This window comes from Bufo gargarizans, chromosome 5 (assembly GCF_014858855.1).
Source record: "Bufo gargarizans isolate SCDJY-AF-19 chromosome 5, ASM1485885v1, whole genome shotgun sequence".
Classification (NCBI taxonomy): domain Eukaryota; kingdom Metazoa; phylum Chordata; class Amphibia; order Anura; family Bufonidae; genus Bufo; species Bufo gargarizans.
The window spans coordinates 470,219,688-470,239,485 of NC_058084.1; the positions used below are offsets into that span (position 1 = coordinate 470,219,688).

The 19,798-nt window shown below is 48.7% G+C and overlaps 1 protein-coding gene across 1 annotated transcript in view; it reads right to left on the minus strand.

Annotated features, from left to right (window-relative positions):
- Nucleotides 1-17,667, minus strand: part of LOC122938202 — a 28,614-nt gene extending 10,947 nt beyond the window's left edge. Inside the window, exons 1-3 of the mRNA XM_044293565.1 lie at nucleotides 17,100-17,667; nucleotides 16,236-16,356; nucleotides 15,952-16,050 (exon numbers count right to left, since the gene is read on the minus strand). Of these exons, the coding sequence (XP_044149500.1) occupies nucleotides 15,952-16,050; nucleotides 16,236-16,356; nucleotides 17,100-17,114 (235 nt within the window). The 5' untranslated portion in view covers nucleotides 17,115-17,667. The remainder of the gene's footprint in view (nucleotides 1-15,951; nucleotides 16,051-16,235; nucleotides 16,357-17,099) is intronic.
- Nucleotides 17,668-19,798: the final 2,131 nt, after the last annotated feature.

Genomic DNA, 19,798 nt, shown 5'->3' on the forward strand with positions numbered 1-19,798 from the left:
TTCTTGCATGCGCTGTAGGATTGGTACTCGCAACTGTTTCTCTGTGGGTGGAAATTCCTCTGCCAGCGCCCGCAACAGCAGAATGCAGCATCTTTCGCAGCAGGGCGTGGAAATGCTGCATTCTGACAGCCCTCTGTGATGCTGGTAACATGTCTGCCATTTTGTGTTTGTATCGGGGGTCTAAGTACGCTGCCACCCAGTACTGGTCCTTGCCCTTTATGCTTTTTATACGGGGGTCCCTCTTCAAACACTGGAGCATGAAGGCCCCCATTTGCACTTAATTGGAAGTGGTGGAGCGGCCTGGCTTCTGCTCATCATCCAGGAGAATGTCCTTGTTCTCCTCCCCCATCCACGGACAACACCAGGGATCCCAGAAAAGTTTAAAGCCTGCTCTTCTTGCTCCTCCTCCGCCCCGTCACCATCCTCCTCTGACTGCTCTTCAGACTCCTGCTGACTTGTCTCAGATGGAGTAGCCCCCCTCTGGGAATTCATCCAGCATTGTGACTTCCTCATCTTCCAGCTCCTGCTCCTCGACGGCTTGATCAATGACACGATGCAATGCACGCTCCAGAAAGAAGGAGTAAGGTACGATGTCACTGATGGCGTCCTGGCTGCGACTGACCATTTTGGTGATCTCATCAAATGGCCTCAGAAGTCTGCATTCGTCGCGCATGAGCAGCCACTGGCGCGGTGAAAAGAAACCAAGCTCCCCAGAACCTGTCCTGCCGCAGAGTTCGTACAGGTAGTCGTTAACGGCACGTTTCTGCTGGAGCAGCCTATCAAGCCTATACAAGGTGGAGTTCCATCGCGTCGGGCTGTCACAAATCAGAAGTCTGACGGGCAGGTGGTGTCGCCGCTGAACATCAGCAAGGTGAGCCATGGCCGTGTAAGATATAAAATGGCCAGAGATTTTCCTGGCCTGCCGCAAGAAGTCCTGGTCCCCGGGGTATTTGGCAACGAATCGCTGCACGACTAAGTTCAGGACGTGTGCCATGCACGGCACGTGTGTCATTTTGCCCTGTTTCAGCGCGCTCAGGAGATTGGCACCGTTGTCGCACACCACTTTACCAACTGTCAAATTGAGCGGGGTAGCCACTGATCGGCCTGTGACCGCAGAGCTGAAAGTAATGCAGGACCGGTGTGGCTCTTGGTTTCCAGGCACAACAGCCACAGCACAGCATGGCAACGTCTCACCTGGCACGTCGAATAGGTTCTGGGGAGCTTGGGGGGTGCAGCAGAAGAGGTGGTAGCAGTGGAAAAGGAGGAGTCAGCCTAGGAGGACACGTAGGATGGAGTAGGAGGAGGAGAAGAGGCCGGCCTGCATGCAATCCGTGGCGGTAACACCAAATCCACACGAGTGCCATGGAATACATGCTTGACGGGCGTCAGAAGGTTCACCCAGTGGGCAGTAAAAGTTATGTACCTTCCCTGCCCGTGTTTGCTAGACCACGTGTCTGTGGTCAGATGTATCTTAGCAACGACACTGTTTGCCAGAGATACATTCACTTGCCGCTGAACGTGGCCATATAGCTCTGGGATGCCCTTCTGGGAGAAATATTTCCTTCCAGTGACCTTCCATTGCGGTGTGCCAATGGCCACAAATTTTCTAAAGGCCTCCGAGTCCACCAGTTTATATGGCAGTAGTTGGCGGGCTAGCAGTTCCGACAAGCCAACGGTCCGCCGTTGGGCAAGAGTATTATCCGCCGTGATCATTTTTTTATGCTCTTTTTTTTTATGCTCAAACATTTGGGCCACGGAAGCCTGCCTTGTGCCAGATGAACGCGACGACGGCACGGTGGAAGGTGGAGTGGAGGACAAATGGGAGGAGAGAGGAGAAGAGGCAGGACGTGGAGCACCAGGAGTGTGGCTTTGTGGGTTCTGACTGCGTTGCTCCCACTAGGCTCGGTGATGGGAGGCCAGGTGCCTTCTTAAGGCGGTCGTCCCTAGGTGAGTGTTGGGCTTATTGGGACTTATGCATTGACTGCACAGGCTGCAGATGGCAGCACTATTGTCAGCAGCGGACACGTTAAAAAAAGCCCACACTGCGTAGCCATGTGCAGGCATCCTGGGAGCGCCAGATGTGACTGTGCATGGTGGATGGCTCATTCCAGATACATTAGCAGTCTGCTTTTTGCCTCCTGTGCACTGTAAGTTCTGCCTGCTTCTCCTCCCTATCTGCTGCTCTGTTTCTCCCTCTCCCACGTGACGTCCATAGACACGTCATCATCGTCCCCTTCACCACCACTGACATTAGAGATCTCGGAGTAGGCAGTAACAGCGGGGACCAACCTCCTTGGGCTGATCTGGGTACTGTCGTCAGACCGCTGGGTGGCGGCCGTTGCTTCCTCCTCTTCCTCATCTGATGCCAAGAATGGCTGCGCATCGGTAAGGTCTGGAAATTGATGGGAAAATAATTCCTCTGACTCGAGCGGAGGGGCTATGATGGTGGTGGTGTCTTTGGGGGTACACACAGCAGAGAGTGAGGAGGGTGCAGATACAGAGGATGAAAATGGTGCAGAAGCGGAAGGCTGAATGAGCCACTCAACCAACTCTTGTGCCTCCTTTGACGTAATCGCACGCGCCTTCTCCAACTTCCCACTTAGTCTCCGGCCTGGTGCACCTGCCCGACCCCTACTGTTATGGAATATTGAGAGAAAATGGATACTTGCTTGTTGAGAACTATACTTTAGGCTACTTTCACACTTGCGGCAGGACGGATCAGACAGGCTGTTCACCCTGTCGGATCCGTCCTTCCGCTATTTCGCCGTGCCGCCGCTCCGTCCCCATTGACTATAATGGGGACGGGGCGGCAGTCCAATGAAATAGCGGAAGGACGGATCCGACAGGGTGAACAGCCTGTCGGATCCGTCCTGCCGCAAGTGTGAAAGTAGCCTTAGCTAAAATGGCGGCCAGGCACCCAGCCAACGCCTAGAACAAGAATCTTACTGTCGTGCTTCATTATGTGCCTCAAGACAGTTTCTATTCATCTCAAGCAAGCAGCTTCCCCCATCTGGAAGGGGGGGGGGACTTCCTCTTGCATATAGATTTGACAGAAAATACTGAGTTTTTAGCAAATAGCAAAGATATACGCCACCGTACCTTCCCCTCTTCTTCCTGTTCTACATTTGCTGCCCTATATAATGTCATCTGTCCCGCAATAAACTAGAGATCTCGCTTTGACCCCCAGCTCTGTGCGTCTCAGTTTGATCGTTCCGAGCACGTATTCATTTAACACTGATTTGGAGCAGTACATCAACCGAACTGGTAGTATGACCAGATCCGAAACACTACCACCCCTGCCGAACGGCCTCTTCCTCTGCCTGTCATTTTCAAAATGACCCTGTGAAAAAGTCCCTATAGAAGAGCAGTATTTGTGGAAGCAGGTATATAGAACCCCTTAATCCGTTTTTTTGGGGGGCAACTGGTATATCCCACCAGTTGCAATTATTTGTTCCAATAGTGTTTGCCCCTCTGTATAGCTGCGGTATCGCAGCAGAACCGCACACAACTGCTGCACAATACAAATGCACTATATACTATGTTAGAAAGTATATTATAAGTATATCGCACCCCTCTGTGTATCACACCTATTGATAGCACACCTATACCAGACCTTAACAGGACTTTTGTGGCCCTATTAGCTAGTGTTTGGTGTCCCTAACAGCCTGTCCCTGCTCCACACAGCAACCTCTCCCTGCACTGGCAAAAGACTGAATGTAAAATGGCGGCCAGATCGGGTTTATTTATAAGGTAGGGGGTGTGTCCATGTGCTGTAACGTCTCAATTGGCTGTCCTGTACCACCTGACGGATGTGTCATGGGTCAAAGTTCTGCACAACGCAAAGATTATGGCGCCGGCGGACATCACCATATGTTAGCCTGTTCGGCGAACTGCGAACTAGCAAAGTTCTCAGTGAAACGACCGCCGGGTGAACCGCAAGGCCATCTCTAATGAGGATCTTCTCAAGATGGTCCTCTGAGGCCAAAACTGCTCTCCCTCACTTCCCATACACACTTGCTGTAGCCAGCAGCTCCCTGCCAGCCAATCAGATTGGATCACTGAGAGACACGCCTCCTCACTCTGAAGCCTAATGCAGGCATGTAGTGTGGAGGACCGCCCCTCCGGAGACAGATGAGCCCTAGCAACGGTCTTTTAAAGGGACAGGAGACATTAATGAAAGCTATTATTATGAGGCAATTACAGATCTTTTGCCAATCGTTGACAGACTAACTCAGGTATACACTAGCAAATGAAAAAAAATATGACAATTATCATTTAAAAACAGTTAAATGGTCAGTTTTTTTCACGGCCATTTTCTCCCAGTCTATCTGTTTTTTAATGTCCGTTTTGCATTCATTTTAAAAACGGATGAATTTCATTGGCTTTTATTTATTTTTTTAACCACTTCAACCCCGCTAGCTGAAACCCCCTTCATGACCAGGCCACTTTTTACACTTCGGCACTACACTCCTTTCACCGTTTATCGCTCGGTCATGCAACTTACCACCCAAATGAATTTTACCTCCTTTTCTTCTCACTAATAGAGCTTTCATTTGGTGGTATTTTATTGCTGCTGACATTTTTACTTTTTTTGTTATTAATCAAAATGTAATGATTTTTTTGCAAAAAAATGACATTTTTCACTTTCAGCTGTAAAATTTTGCGAAAAAAACGACATCCATATATAAATTTTTCGCTAAATTTATAGTTCTACATGTCTTTGATAAAAAAAAATGTTTGGGCAAAAAAAAAATGGTTTGGGTAAAAGTTATAGCGTTTACAAACTATGGTACAAAAATGTGAATTTCCGCTTTTTGAAGCAGCTCTGACTTTCTGAGCACCTGTCATGTTTCCTGAGGTTCTACAATGCCCAGACAGTAGAAAAACCCCACAAATGACCCCATTTCGGAAAGTAGACACCCTAAGGTATTCGCTGATGGGCATAGTGAGTTCATAGAACTTTTTATTTTTTGTCACAAGTTAGCGGAAAATGATGATTATTTTATTTTATTTTTTTTTTCTTACAAAGTCTCATATTCCAATAACTTGCAACAAAAAATAAAAAATTCTAGGAACTCGCCATGCCCCTCACAGAATACCTTGGGGTGTCTTCTTTCCAAAATGGGGTTACTTGTGGGGTAGTTATACTGCCCTGGCAATTTAGGGGCCCAAATGTGTGAGAAGTACTTTGCAATCAAAATCTGTAAAAAATTACCGGTGAAATCCGAAAGGTGCACTTTGGAATATGTGCCCCTTTGCAAACCTTGGCTGCAAAAAAGTGTCACACATCTGGTATCGCCGTACTCAGGAGAAGTTGGGGAATGTGTTTTGGGGTGTCATTTTACATATAACCATGCTGGGTGAGAGAAATATCTTGGCAAAAGACAACTTTTCCAATTTTTTTATACAAAGTTGGCATTTGACCAAGATATTTTTCTCACCCAGCATGGGTATATGTAAAATGACACCCCAAAACACATTCCCCAACTTCTCCTGAGTACGGCGATACCAGATGTGTGACACTTTTTTGCAGCCTAGATGCGCAAAGGTGCCCAAATTCCTTTTAGGAGGGCATTTTTAGACATTTGGATCCCAGACTTCTTCTCACACTTTCGGGCCCCTAAAAAGCCAGGGCAGTATAAATACCCCACATGTGACCCCACTTTGGAAAGAAGACACCCCAAGGTATCCAATGAGGGGCCTGGCAAGTTCATCGAAATTTTTTTTTTTGGCATAAGTTAGCGGAAATTGATATTTTTTTTTGTTTTTTCTCACAAAGTCTCACTTTCCGCTAACTTAGGACAAAAATTTTAATCTTTCATGGACTCAATATGCCCCTCAGCGAATACCTTGGGGTGTCTTCTTTCCAAAATGGGGTCAGTTGTGGGGTGTTTGTACTGCCCTGGCATTTGAGGGTCTCCGCAATCATTACATGTATGGTCAGCATTAGGAGTTTCTGCTATTCTCCTTATATTGAGCATACAGGTAATGAGATTTTTTTTTCCGTTCAGCCTCTGGGCTGAAAGAAAAAAATGAACAGCACAGATTTCTTCATTCGCATCGATCAATGTGGATGAAAAAATCTCTGCCAAAAAAAAAAAAAGGAGGGGAAAGGCGTCTGCCAGGACATAGGAGCTCCGCCCAACATCCATACCCACTTAGCTCGTATGCCCTGGCAAACCAGATTTCTCCATTCACATCAATCGATGTGGATGAATAAATCATTGCCGGGATTTTTTATTATTTTTTTATATACAAAGTGTTTGCCAAAGCATAGGAACGCCGCCTCCTCCTCAGCTCGTATGCCTCGGCAAACGTATCTGTTACTGCAGAGGAGAAATCTCGTCTTGCAGCGCCGCATACACCGACTTGCGTGTAATCTGACAGCAGCGCAATGCTTCTGTCAGAATGCACATCAGTGCTGCAGCTAGTCGATCGGTTGGTCCACCTGGAAGGTTAAAAAAAAAAATATATGAAAAAACCAGGCCGCAACGCAATAATTTTATTAACTTTGGAACAGAACATATAAACTTTAACTTTTTGAACTAAACATTAACCTTTTTGCTTACTGGTGTTTTTTTTTTTTTTACCTTTATAGAACAAACCTCTCCTTCCCCATGGGTCAATGTGCAAAGCGCAAATCGCCCAAAGATGTGGCGAAGTGCGTTATGCACTTTGTCCCAGGTGAAAGGAGACGTTAGCAGCAGCTGTGTGAGTGAATGGGCCCTAATAGCCCTGTGTGCCTGTCCTGGTGAGATGATCCCTATGCTAATAGTGTACCTGTGAGTGGTACTTCCGGAAACACTCTCCAAAGCATAGGGCAGGGTGGTCAGGGCAGTCAGGACAGAAATAGCGGGTGTCACGCCTTATTCCACTCCTGCTACAGACACAACATCTTTTTCGGGGTGACTGTTGGGTTGAGGTACCAGGAACGACATTGGGGAAATGTCGCTCGTGTAGACGGCTAACTACACTGGTGGATGGGGCCACGGAACCTCCTGGGTACAGGAGGTTCGCGATGATCTCTTCCTGAAATTTGAGGAAGGATCCAGTTCTCCCAGCCTTACTGTAGAGAACAAAACTATTATACAGAGCCAATTGAATTAAATATACAGACACCTTCTTATACCAGCGTCTGGTTCTGCGGGAAACTAAATACGGAGACAACATCTGGTCATTGAAGTCCACCCCTCCCATGTGAAGGTTATAGTCGTGGACTGAGAGGGGCTTTTCAATGACACGGGTTGCTCGCTCAATTTGGATTGTCGTGTCTGCGTGAATGGAGGAGAGCATGTAAACTGAGAATTCCCTGAGACTACCCAAGAAAAAAAAGCAAGCCTGTCTTACAAAGGGGAGGCTAGCGAAGTACCGGAGGCTGCTGCGGTTGATAAAAAATATCAAAACTAATTTTTATTATCGCCGCAGTGCGTGTAAAGTGAATGTGCAGTGATCAAAAAAAAAAATTTTTTGTCACTGCGGTGGGGCGGGCGTGGGTGAACGCACGCGTGGGCGACCGATCAGGCCTGATCGGGCAAACACTGCGTTTTGGGTGGAGGGCAAACTAAAGTGACACTAGTACTATTATAGATCTGACCGTGATCAGTTTTGATCACTTACAGATACTATAAAAGTACAAATGCTGATTAGCGATACGCTAATCAGCGAATAACGGACTGCGGTGCGGTGGGCTGGGCGCTAACCGATCCCTAAACTACCTAACCAAGGGGCCTAAACTATACCTAAAACCTAACGGTCAATACCAGTGAAAAAAAAAAGTGACAGTTTACACTGATCACTTTTTTCCTTTCACTAGTGATTGACAGGGGCGATCAAAGGGGTGATCAAAGGGTTAATTGGGGTGCAGGGGGGGTGATCTGGGGCTAGTATGAGGTGTTTGGTGTACTCACTGTGAAGCCTGCTCCTCTGCTGGATCCAACCGACGAAAAGAACCAGCAGAGGAGCAGGCCAGCCATATAACAGATCACCATCAGCTTGCCAGCCGCGATCATTGGCTGGCAAGCTGATGACGCGACTCCCCTCGACGAAATGCCGGCCCGAACTGCGCATGCACGGGCCGGCAAAGCGCGTCATCTCGCGTCTTGCGAGATGACGCGTATATGCGTGACTGTGCGCAGCGCTGCCGCCTCCGGACCGCACATCTGCGTTAGGCGGTCCGGAGGCGGTTAAACCAGTGACCTCGGTATACATTACGTATAATGCCCCCATAGCGCCGCCAGTATTTTAACCACCTCCGGACCGCCTAACGCACGGATGCGTCCGGAAGGTGGTTGATTTACTCCTCCTGGACGCATCCGTGCGTCATCTCGCGAGATTTCGGTCAGAGCCGGCCCGCGCATGCGCATCGCGGGCCGGCAAAAGTTAAAGCAGTATTTCGTCAGCAACCTGCCAGCCAATGATCGCGGCTGGCAGGTTGCTGATTTTTAAAAAATCCAATCAGAAGCCATATAGCAGATCATATTAGTAAATATGATCTGTTATATGGCTGCCTGCTCCTCTGCTGGTTCTTTTCGTCGGTTGGATCCAGCAGAGGAGCAGGCTTCACAGTGAGTAGCACCAACAGTACACTTTAGCCCCAGATCACCCCCTGCACCCCAATTAACCCTTTGATCACCCCTTTGTCAATCACTAGTGAAAGGAAAAAAGTGATCAGTGTAAACTGTCACTTTTTTTTTCACTGGTATTGACCGTTAGGTTTTAGGTATAGTTTAGGTCCCTTGGTTAGGTAGTTTAGGGATCATTTAGCGCCCAGCCCACCGCACCGCAGTCCCTTATTCGCTGATTAGCGTATCGCTAATCAGCATTTGTACTTTTATAGTATCTGGAAGTGATCAAAACTGATCACAGTCAGATCTATAATAGTATTAGTGTCACTTTAGTTCGCCCTCCACCCAAAACGCAGTGTTTGCCCGATCAGGCCTGATCGGTCGCCCACACGTGCGTTCACCCACGCCCGCCCCGCCGCAGTGACAAAAAATTTTTTTTTTTGATCACTGCACAATCACTTTACACGCGCTGCGGCGATAAAAAAATAAGTTTTGATATTTTTTTATCAACCGCAGCGGCCTCCGGTACTTCGCTAGCCTCCCTTTTGTAAGACAGGCTTGCTTTTTTTTCTTGGGTAGTCTCAGGGAATACCCCTAAATTTAGTTGCCCACATGTCAAACAGGGGGTATTCCTCTGAAGAGGCCTACAGGCTTCTGACCCAGTCGGATGAGGAGTGGGAACCCTCATCTGATGAATCTAGCGGGTCAGAATATGAACCTGTAGAAAGCAGTGGCAGTCTGACCCAAAGTTCGGACGAGGAGGCTGAGGTCCCTGATAGCACCAGGCGTACCCGGCCCCGTGTCGCTAGACCGCAGGGTGCGCAGGATCCGCTTCAAGAGCAGCAGAGTGGGGCTGGTGCTGTCGGATTACGTGGTGAGGCATACACCAGCAGCCCAGCCCTCCCTGGACCTAGTACCAGCACTGCCGTACAACCTGGTGAAGTAGCGAGCACCAGAAGGGCAGTTGAAGCTGGTACGGTGGCACGAGCAGTAGTGACCCCGTCGCAGCCACCGCAAAGACGTGCCCGTAGACCCCATAGAATCCCAGAGGTGCTGGCAAACCCTGATTGGCAGTCCCCAACTTCAGCCGCACCTGTAGTTCCCCCTTTCACCACCCAGTCTGGAGTTCGGGTTGAGACAGCTCAGATCGGTTCGGCCCTGGGATTTTTTTAGCTGTTCTTGACTGCGGAGTTCTTGGACTTAGTCGTGGCCGAAACAAATCGGTATGCCACACAATTTATAACCGCCAACCCGGGAAGCTTTTATGCCCAGCCTTTCCGGTGGAAACCAGTCCAAGTTTCCGAAATTAAAACTTTTCTGGGCCTTCTCCTCAACATGGGTCTAACTATAAAACATGAATTGCGGTCATATTGGTCCACGAACCCGATTCATCACATGCCCATGTTCTCTGCTGCCATGTCCAGGACACGATTTGAGGCCATCCTGCGTTTCCTGCACTTTAGCGACAACACCGCCTCCCGTCCCAGGGGCCACCCTGCTTTTGACCGGCTCCACAAAATTCGGCCCCTCATAGACCATTTCAACCAGAAATTTGCAGATTTGTATACCCCTGAGCAAAACATCTGCGTAGACGAGTCCCTAATACATTTTACCGGGCGCCTTGGCTTCAAACAATACATCCCAAGCAAGCGCGCCCAGTATGGGGTCAAATTGTATAAGCTCTGTGAAAGGGCCACAGGCTATACCCACAAATTTCGTGTCTATGAGGGAAAAGATCAGACCCTGGAGCCGGTCGTTGCCCTGACTACCTGGGGAGCAGTGGGAAGACAGTCTGGGACTTGGTGTCACCCTTATTCGGCAAGGGGTACCATCTTTATGTGGACAATTTCTACACAAGTGTGGCCCTCTTTAGGCATTTGTTTCTAGAACAGATTGGCGCCTGTTGCACCGTGCGAACTAGTCGCGCGGGCTTCCCCCAACGGCTCGTTACCACCCGTCTTGCAAGGGGGTAGAGGGCTGCCTTGTGTAACGAAGAACTGCTCGCGGTGAAATGGAGAGACAAGCGTGACGTTTACATGCTCTCCTCCATTCACGCAGACACGACAATACAAATAGAACGAGCAACCCGTGTCATTCAAAAGCCCCTCTCAGTCCACAACTATAACCTTCACATGGGAGGGGTGGACTTCAATGACCAGATGTTGTCTCCGTATTTAGTGTCCCGCAGAACCAGACGCTGGTATAAGAAGGTGTCTGTATATTTGATTCAATTGGCTCTGTATAATAGTTTTGTTCTCTACAGTAAGGCTGGGAGAACACGATCCTTCCTCAAATTTCAGGAAGAGATCATCAAGAACCTCCTGTACCCAGGAGGTTCCGTGGCCCCATCCACCAGTGTAGTTAGCCGTCTACACGAGCGACATTTCCCCAATGTCGTTGCTGGTACCTCAACCCAACCGTCACCCCGAAAAAGATGTTGTGTCTGTAGCAGGAGTGGAATAAGGCGTGACACCCGCTATTTCTGTCCTGACTGCCCGGACCACCCTGCCCTATGCTTAGGGGAGTGTTTCCGAAAGTACCACACACAGGTACACTTAGCATAGGGATCACATCTCACAGGACAGGCACACAGGGCTATTAGGGCCCATTCACACACAGCTGCTGCAAACCTCTCCTTTCACCTGGGACAAAGTGCATAACGCACTTCGCCACATCTTTGGGCGATTTGCGCTTTGCACATTGACCCATGGGGAAGGAGAGGTTTGTTCTATAAAGGTAAAAAAAAAAAAAAAAAAACACCAGTAAGCAAAAAGGTTAATGTTTAGTTCAAAAAGTTAAAGTTTATATGTTCTGTTCCAAAGTTAATAAAATTATTGCGTTGCGGCCTGGTTTTTTCTTTTTTTACCTTCCAGGTGGACCAACCGATCGACTAGCTGCAGCACCGATGTGCATTCTGACAGAAGCATTGCGCTGCTGTCAGATTACACGCAAGTCGGTGTATGCGGCGCTGCAAGACGAGATTTCTACTCTGCAGTAAAAGATACGTTTGCCAAGGCATATGAGCTGAGGAGGAGGCGGCGTTCCTATGCTTTGGCAAACACTTTGTATCTAAAAAAAATAAAAAATTACCGGCAATGATTTATTCATCCACATCGATTGATGTGAATGGAGAAATCTGGTTTGCCAGGGCATACGAGCTAAGTGGGTATGGATGTTGGGCGGAGCTCCTATGTCCTGGCAGACGCCTTTCCCCTCCTTTTTTTTTTTTGGCAGAGATTTTTTCATCCACATTGATCGATGCGAATGAAGAAATCTGTGCCGTTCATTTTTTTTCTTTCAGCCCAGAGGCTGAACGGAAAAAAAAATCTCATTACCTGTATGCTCAATATAAGGAGAATAGCAGAAACTCCTAATGCTGACCATACATGTAATGATTGCGGAGACCCTCAAATGCCAGGGCAGTACAAACACCCCACAAATGACCCCATTTTGGAAGGAAGACACCCCAAGGTATTCGCTGAGGGGCATATTGAGTCCATGAAAGATTGAAATTTTTGTCCCAAGTTAGCGGAAAGTGAGACTTTGTGAGAAAAAACAAACAAAAAAAATCAATTTCCGCTAACTTATGCCAAAAAAAAATAATTCTATGAACTCGCCAGGCCCCTCATTGAATACCTTGGGGTGTCTTCTTTCCAAAGTGGGGTCACATGTGGGGTATTTAAACTGCCCTGGCTTTTTAGGGGCCCTAAAGTGTGAGAAGAAGTCTGGGATCCAAATGTCTAAAAATGCCCTCCTAAAAGGAATTTGGGCACCTTTTCGCATCTAGGCTGCAAAAAAGTGTCACACATGTGGTATTGCCGTACTCAGGAGAAGTTGGGGAATGTGTTTTGGGGTGTCATTTTACATATACCCATGCTGGGTGAGAGAAATATCTTGGTCAAATGCCAACTTTGTATAAAAAAAATGGGAAAAGTTGTCTTTTGCCAAGATATTTATCTCACCCAGCATGGGTATATGTAAAATGACACCCCAAAACACATTGCCCAACTTCTCCTGAGTACGGCGATACCAGATGTGTGACACTTTATTGCAGCCTAGGTGGGCAAAGGGACACACATTCCAAAGAGCACCTTTCGGATTTCGCAGGCCATTTTTTACACATTTTGATTGCAAGGTACTTCTCACACATTAGGGCCCCTAAAATGCCAGGGCAGTATAACTACGCCACAAGTGACCCCATTTTGGAAAGAAGACACCCCAAGGTATTCCGTGAGGGGCATGGCGAGTTCCTAGAATTTTTTATTTTTTGTCGCAAGTTAGTGGAATATGAGACTTTGTAAGGAAAAAAAAAAATCATCATTTTCCGCTAACTTGTGACAAAAAATAAAAAGTTCTATGAACTCACTATGCCCATCAGCAAATACCTTAGGGCAGTGATGGCGAACCTTTTAGAGACCGAGTGCCCAAACTGCAACCTAAAACCCACTTATTTATCACAAAGTGGCAACACGGCAATGTAACCTGAATACTACAGTCTAATGTAGTACATCTTCCATGTACTTTATCATTTAGCTATAATAGTCTGCCTGCATTCAATACGCTGCCTGTGCCGTTCATAGTGCGCCCTGCGCTGATGATGGCAGGAAACATCTAAGGCATATTAGTAGACCATAGACTTTTTCCACGGTGCGGGTGCCCACAGAGATGGCTCTGAGTGCCGCCTCTGGCACCCGTGCCATAGGTTCGCCATCACTGCCTTAGGGTGTCTACTTTCCGAAATGGGGTCATTTGTGGGGTGTTTCTACTGTCTGGGCATTGTAGAATCTCAGGAAATATGACAGGTGCTCAGAAAGTCAGAGCTGCTTCAAAAAGCGGAAATTCACATTTTTGTACCATAGTTTGTAAACGCTATAACTTTTACCCAAACCATTTTTTTTTTTGCCCATTTTTTTTTTTTATCAAAGACATGTAGAACAATAAATTTAGCGAAAAATTTATAAATGGATGTCGTTTTTTTTGCAAAATTTTTCAGCTGAAAGTGAAAAATGTCATTTTTTTACAAAAAAAATCATAAAATTTTGATTAATAACAAAAAAAGTAAAAATGTCAGCAGCAATGAAATACCACCAAATGAAAGCTCTATTAGTGAGAAGAAAAGGAGGTAAAATTCATTTGGGTGGTAAGTTGCATGACCGAGCGATAAACGGTGAAAGTAGTGTAGAGCAGAAGTGTAAAAAGTGGCCTGGTCATTAAAGGGGTTGTCCCACTTTGCTTTTTCAATCTTACCAGCAGTAAATGTCCTGATAACTTCCTGGTTTGGCTCCGGCAGTTGAGTGAAGGCCGGCCACGCCTCCTCATGACTCACCCTGAGAGCTCAGTCCTTGCGTGCTCGTTCATGTGGATGAGTCATCCTTCTGGAGCCGACAATGTATGTGAGGGCCCCCCAGTATAATAAACATTGAGTGAGGCCCCCCCCCCCCACCAGTATAATATACATTGAGTGCGGCCCCCCCCCCCAGTATAATAAACATTGAGTGCGGCGCCCCCCCCCCAGTATAATAAACATTGAATGCGGCCCCCTCCCAGTATAATAAACATTGAGTGCGGCCCCCCCCCAGTATAATATACATTGAGTGCGGCGCCCCCCCCCCAGTATAATATACATTGAGTGCGGCCACCCCCCCCCCCCAGTATAATAAACATTGAGTGCGGCCCCCCCCCCCAGTATAATAAACATTGAGTGTGGCCCCATCCCCCCAGTATAATAAACATTGGTGGCGCAGTGGGAAGTGCCAATGAGGGTTAAAAAAATTCATAAAAAATTAACTCACCTCCACCAATTGATCGCGCAGCTGCCGGTCTCCTGTTCTTTCTTTAGGACCTGTCAAAGGACCTGTGGCGACATCACTGTGGTCATCACATGGTACATCATATGATCCATCACCATGGTAATGGACCATGTGATTAGCTCAGTGACGTCACCACAGGTCCTGAAGCAAGAACAGGAGACCGGCAGCGATCCACCGCGATCAATTGGTGGAGGTGAGTTAATTTTTTATTTATTTTTTTAACCCTCATTGGCACTTCCCACTGCGCCACCAATGTTTATTATACTGGGGGGGCCGCACTCAATGTTTATTATACTGGGGGGGGCCGCACAATGTATATTATACTGGGGGGGGGGCCGCACTCAATGTTTATTATACTGGGGGGGGGGGGCGCCGCACTCAATGTTTATTATACTGGGGGGGGGGGCGCACTCAATGTTTATTATACTGGGGGGGGCCGCACTCAATGTATATTATACTGGGGGGGGGGCGCACTCAATGTTTATTATACTGGGGGGGGCCGCACTCAATGTATATTAAACTGGGGGTAGGGGGCCGCACTCAATGTTTATTATACTGGGGGGGGCCTCACTCAATGTTTATTATACTGGGGGGGGGGGCGCACTCAATGTTTATTATACTGGGGTGTTGGGGGGGCGCACTGCGCCACCAATGTTTATACAAATGCAGGAGGTGGGTGCCGGAGTGAAATAGCCGGCACCCGACCTCTATGATAGGGGGCTGCGATCAGCGGCAGTTAACCCCTAAGGTGCCGCTCCCTGTCATAGAGGTCGGGTGCCGGCTATTTGATTCCGGCACCCGCCTCCTGTATTTGTATTACAGGTCAGTTTTCATCATTGGTGGCGCAGTGGCCACAGCCCCTCCCCTCCTCCTCCCATGTCTCTTCTTATTGGCGGGTGTTCGCGCATGCGCAGCGCTATCTCCGACACACAGCGCATGCGCGGACGTGCGCGTACTCGTACGAATAGAGAGGCGGCCCGATGACTGTGTTCAGCGGTTGTGCGCAGGCGCGGCACAGCGATGCGGCCGGCCAGAAGAGGCCGTATCCATGGGATACTGAAATAAACAAAGGGATCGCATATCTGGATTTATTGAAAGAAAGGTAGCTTTTTGATTATGACATAGATAGGAAGATATGTTCTGTGGGGGTAAATAAATTAGATAAAACATATTTAATGAAGTGGGACAACCCCTTTAAGGGGGTTTCAGCTAGCGGGGTTGAAGTGGTTAATTGTTGGCCATATCTTTAAGGACTTCCCTCCCAACTACCTTAGATACTGACAAAAAAAATATATATAAAAAAAAAAAAAAAAAAAAACTCGCTCCACACCGGAGGAAGCAAGACCTGGCAGCCCCAGCGTGATCACATGACGCCAGGTCCTGCTACCGCCAGTGTGGAGCGAGTGTTCCCGGAATTGCCCGCGCTGAGTATATATATATAATTTTTTCACATATTTTACCCTTTTGAATCGCCATAAGACGGGTTCACTTTTGTCTAAACTGCCAAAAATAGGACAGCGTTAAAAAAACGTAGTGTCTGAAAACAGGCCCTAAGAAGCGCAGAAATGTGACGTCACCTGGTGCGGGGGTCTCGCAGGCCGCCCTCTTGTGGTTCACAACCGGTTCTTCTCCCATCATGATCCTCAGGATAATCTCCGGTATCACCTTCATCAGACCTGTCCGCAAATGAAGAGGAGAATATCTGAGCAGAGGTCCCCCCTCAGGTGTATCACGTGTATCTCATCTGCTCCGGGCTTGTCCTTCCTCGGTGGTCCCATCCGCACTCCTCATCGCTGCAGAATTTCCGAACTCTAGTAGGAACGCTGGGTGAGATGTGCAGAGGCGGCCATATTGGACTCACCGACAGAGAGCAGCGTCTGGTACTGCTCCACCACGACCTCCTTGTACAGCTCCTTCTGCCATTTCTCCAGGGTCGCCCACTCCTCCGCAGAGAAATACACCGCCACCTCGTCAAACGTGGCCTGCAAGACCAAACACTGGGGTAGCAGGGGGAAGATGGCGTCTGCAGTGAGGTGCTTGAACACAGCGCAAGCGCCACAAGACCGCGCCAGGTGATTGTACCCTTATCGCCATGATGGTGCAATAAACAGTGCAATGATCTGCAGCGGTCACGGGACAAAGCCGCTACTGGTCATCTTTTCATTGGCTGTCAGCTTCTAGCCTGGACAACTCCTTTAAGTGCAACATTTGCAGAAGGACATATAAACGTACAGTGCAATATTGTGCTGGGGGGGTCAGTAAGTGTAATGCTCTGCAGAGCTCCAGCCAGGCAATGCATGGAATGCAACACTGGGACACTATCTACATTGGTAAACTCTGCAGAGTATCACTACACACAGTGCAATTGTCTCCAGAGAACAGCAGACAGTATGGACTACATGTACATGACACCCAAGGTCAGTGTAATGCTCTGCAAATGCCCAGTATACCTAATGCAATACTCTGCGGGAGGCCACATTACAGTGGACAAGTGTAAGGCTCTGCAGATTCTTCTATAGAAAATATAAAATATACTGCGATGTTCTGCAGAGGTACAAGTCTGTAAAGACTGTACATATAGTGCAATGCTCTGCAGGGATATGTTGCACAAGTCTGTGAGGAGGGTAAATATAGTGCAATGCTCTGCAGAGACTGGGACTGTACACACAAAGCAATACTCTGCAGCATCAGCATGACCTGGAGGATACCCCAAGCCGACACTCACCCCTCGGCTCCACATTCTCCCGGGCTCACGAGTGTCGGCAATTCCGTCCAAAGACGTCGGCTGTTGACGTCACTGGTCACGTGACCCTAAGGAAAAGTGGGAGGAGCGGTGGGAGCAGCTGGAGGGTCCGGACATCACTAGTGCGGGCGTGAAGATAACGGCCGCATAACGTGTGGATGTGTCAGTGTACACTGCAGGGCGGCCGCAGCGCCCCCGCCGACACCGCAGGCAGAGCCCGGGGGGCAGTGAGGTCGGCGCTGTACAGGAGGGAAGCGGCTGCCGACAGGACCGTTACCATGGTGGCCGGTATGCGAGGTCTCGTGACGCCACGCTGGTGTGACGCATGTACGTGGTCACCTGACTTTGAAGATTGTCGCCCCGACTCAGTCCGACTGCAGTGGGCCTCCTGCACCCATGTCCCACAGACAGACCATGGACTGAGCCTCCTGCACCCAGAGTGTCTGCACCCATGTCCCCCAGACAGACCATGGACTGAGCCTCCTGCACCCAGAGTGTCTGCACCCATGTCCCCCAGACAGACCATGGACTGAGCCTCCTGCACCCAGAGTGTCTGCACCCATGTCCCCCAGACCATGAGCTGGGCCTCCTGCACCCATGTCCCCCAGACCATGAGCTGGGCCTCCTGCACCCATGTCCCCCAGACAGACCATGGACTGAGCCTCCTGCACCCATGTCCCACAGACCATGAACTGCTCCCCCTGCACCCATGTCCCCCAGACCATGAACTGAGCCTCCTGCACCCATGTCCCCCAGACCATGAACCGAGCCTCCTGCACCCATGTCCCCCAGACCATGAACCAAGCCTCCTGCACCCATGTCCCTCAGACCATGAACTGAGCCTCCTGCACCCGGGTCCCCCAGACCATGAACTGAGCCTCCTGCTCCCGGGTCCCCCAGACCATGAACTGAGCCTCCTGCACCCAGGTCTCTCAGACCATGGACTAAGCCTCCTGCACCCAGGTCCCCCTGACTATGAACTAAGCCTCCTGCACCCGGGTCCCCCAGACCATGAACTGAACCTCCTGCACCTAGGTCCTCCAGACCATGGACTGAGCCTTCTGCACCCAGGTCCTTCAGACCATGAACTGATCCCCCTGCACCCAGGTCCACAGACCATGAACTGAGCCTCCTGCACCCAGTGTCTTCACTCAGGTCCCCCAGACCATGGACTGAGCCCCCTGCACCCAGGTCCTCCAGACCACGAACTGAGCCCCCTGCACCCAGGTCCCCCAGACCACGAACTGAGCCCCCTGCACCCAGGTCCCCCAGACCAAGAACTGAGCCTCCTGCACCCGGTCAATAACAACTGCAGCATCTACAGTACAGACCAAAAGTTTGGACACACCTTCTCATTCAAAGAGTTTTCTTTATTTTCATGACTATGAAAATTGTAAATTCACACTGAAGGCATCAAAACTATGAATTAACACATGTGGAATTATATACATAACAGAAAAGTGTGAAACAACTGAAAATATGTCATATTCTAGGTTCTTCAAAGTAGCCACCTTTTGCTTTGATTACTGCTTTGCACACTCTTGGCATTCTCTTGATGAGCTTCAAGAGGTAGTCACCTGAAATGGTCTTCCAACAGTCTTGGAGGAGTTCCCAGAGATGCTTAGCACTTGTTGGCCCTTTTGCCTTCACTCTGCGGTCCAGCTCACCCCAAACCATCTCGATTGGGTTCAGGTCCGGTGACTGTGGAGGCCAGGTCATCTGGCGCAGCACCCCATCACTCTCCTTCATGGTCAAATAGCCCTTACACAGCCTGGAGGTGTGTTTGGGGTCATTGTCCTGTTGAAAAATAAATGATGGTCCAACTAAACGCAAACCGGATGGAATAGCATGCCGCTGCAAGATGCTGTGGTAGCCATGCTGGTTCAGTATGCCTTCAATTTTGAATAAATCCCCAACAGTGTCACCAGCAAAGCACCCCCACACCATCACACCTCCTCCTCCATGCTTCACGGTGGGAACCAGGCATGTAGAGTCCATCCGTTCACCTTTTCTGCGTCGCACAAAGACACGGTGGTTGGAACCAAAGATCTCAAATTTGGACTCATCAGACCAAAGCACAGATTTCCACTGGTCTAATGTCCATTCCTTGTGTTCTTTAGCCCAAACAAGTCTCTTCTGCTTGTTGCCTGTCCTTAGCAGTGGTTTCCTAGCAGATATTCTACCATGAAGGCCTGATTCACACAGTCTCCTCTTAACAGTTGTTCTAGAGATGTGTCTGCTGCTAGAACTCTGTGTGGCATTGACCTGGTCTCTAATCTGAGCTGCTGTTAACCTGCGATTTCTGAGGCTGGTGACTCGGATGAACTTATCCTCCGCAGCAGAGGTGACTCTTGGTCTTCCTTTCCTGGGGCGGTCCGCATGTGAGCCAGTTTCTTTGTAGCGCTTGATGGTTTTTGTGACTGCACTTGGGGACACTTTCAAAGTTTTCCCAATTTTTCGGACTGACTGACCTTCATTTCTTAAAGTAATGATGGCCACTCGTTTTTCTTTACTTAGCTGCTTTTTTCTTGCCATAATACAAATTCTAACAGTCTATTCAGTAGGACTATCAGCTGTGTATCCACCTGACTTCTCCACAACGCAACTGATGGTCCCAACCCCATTTATAAGGCAAGAAATCCCACTTATTAAACCTGACAGGGCACACCTGTGAAGTGAAA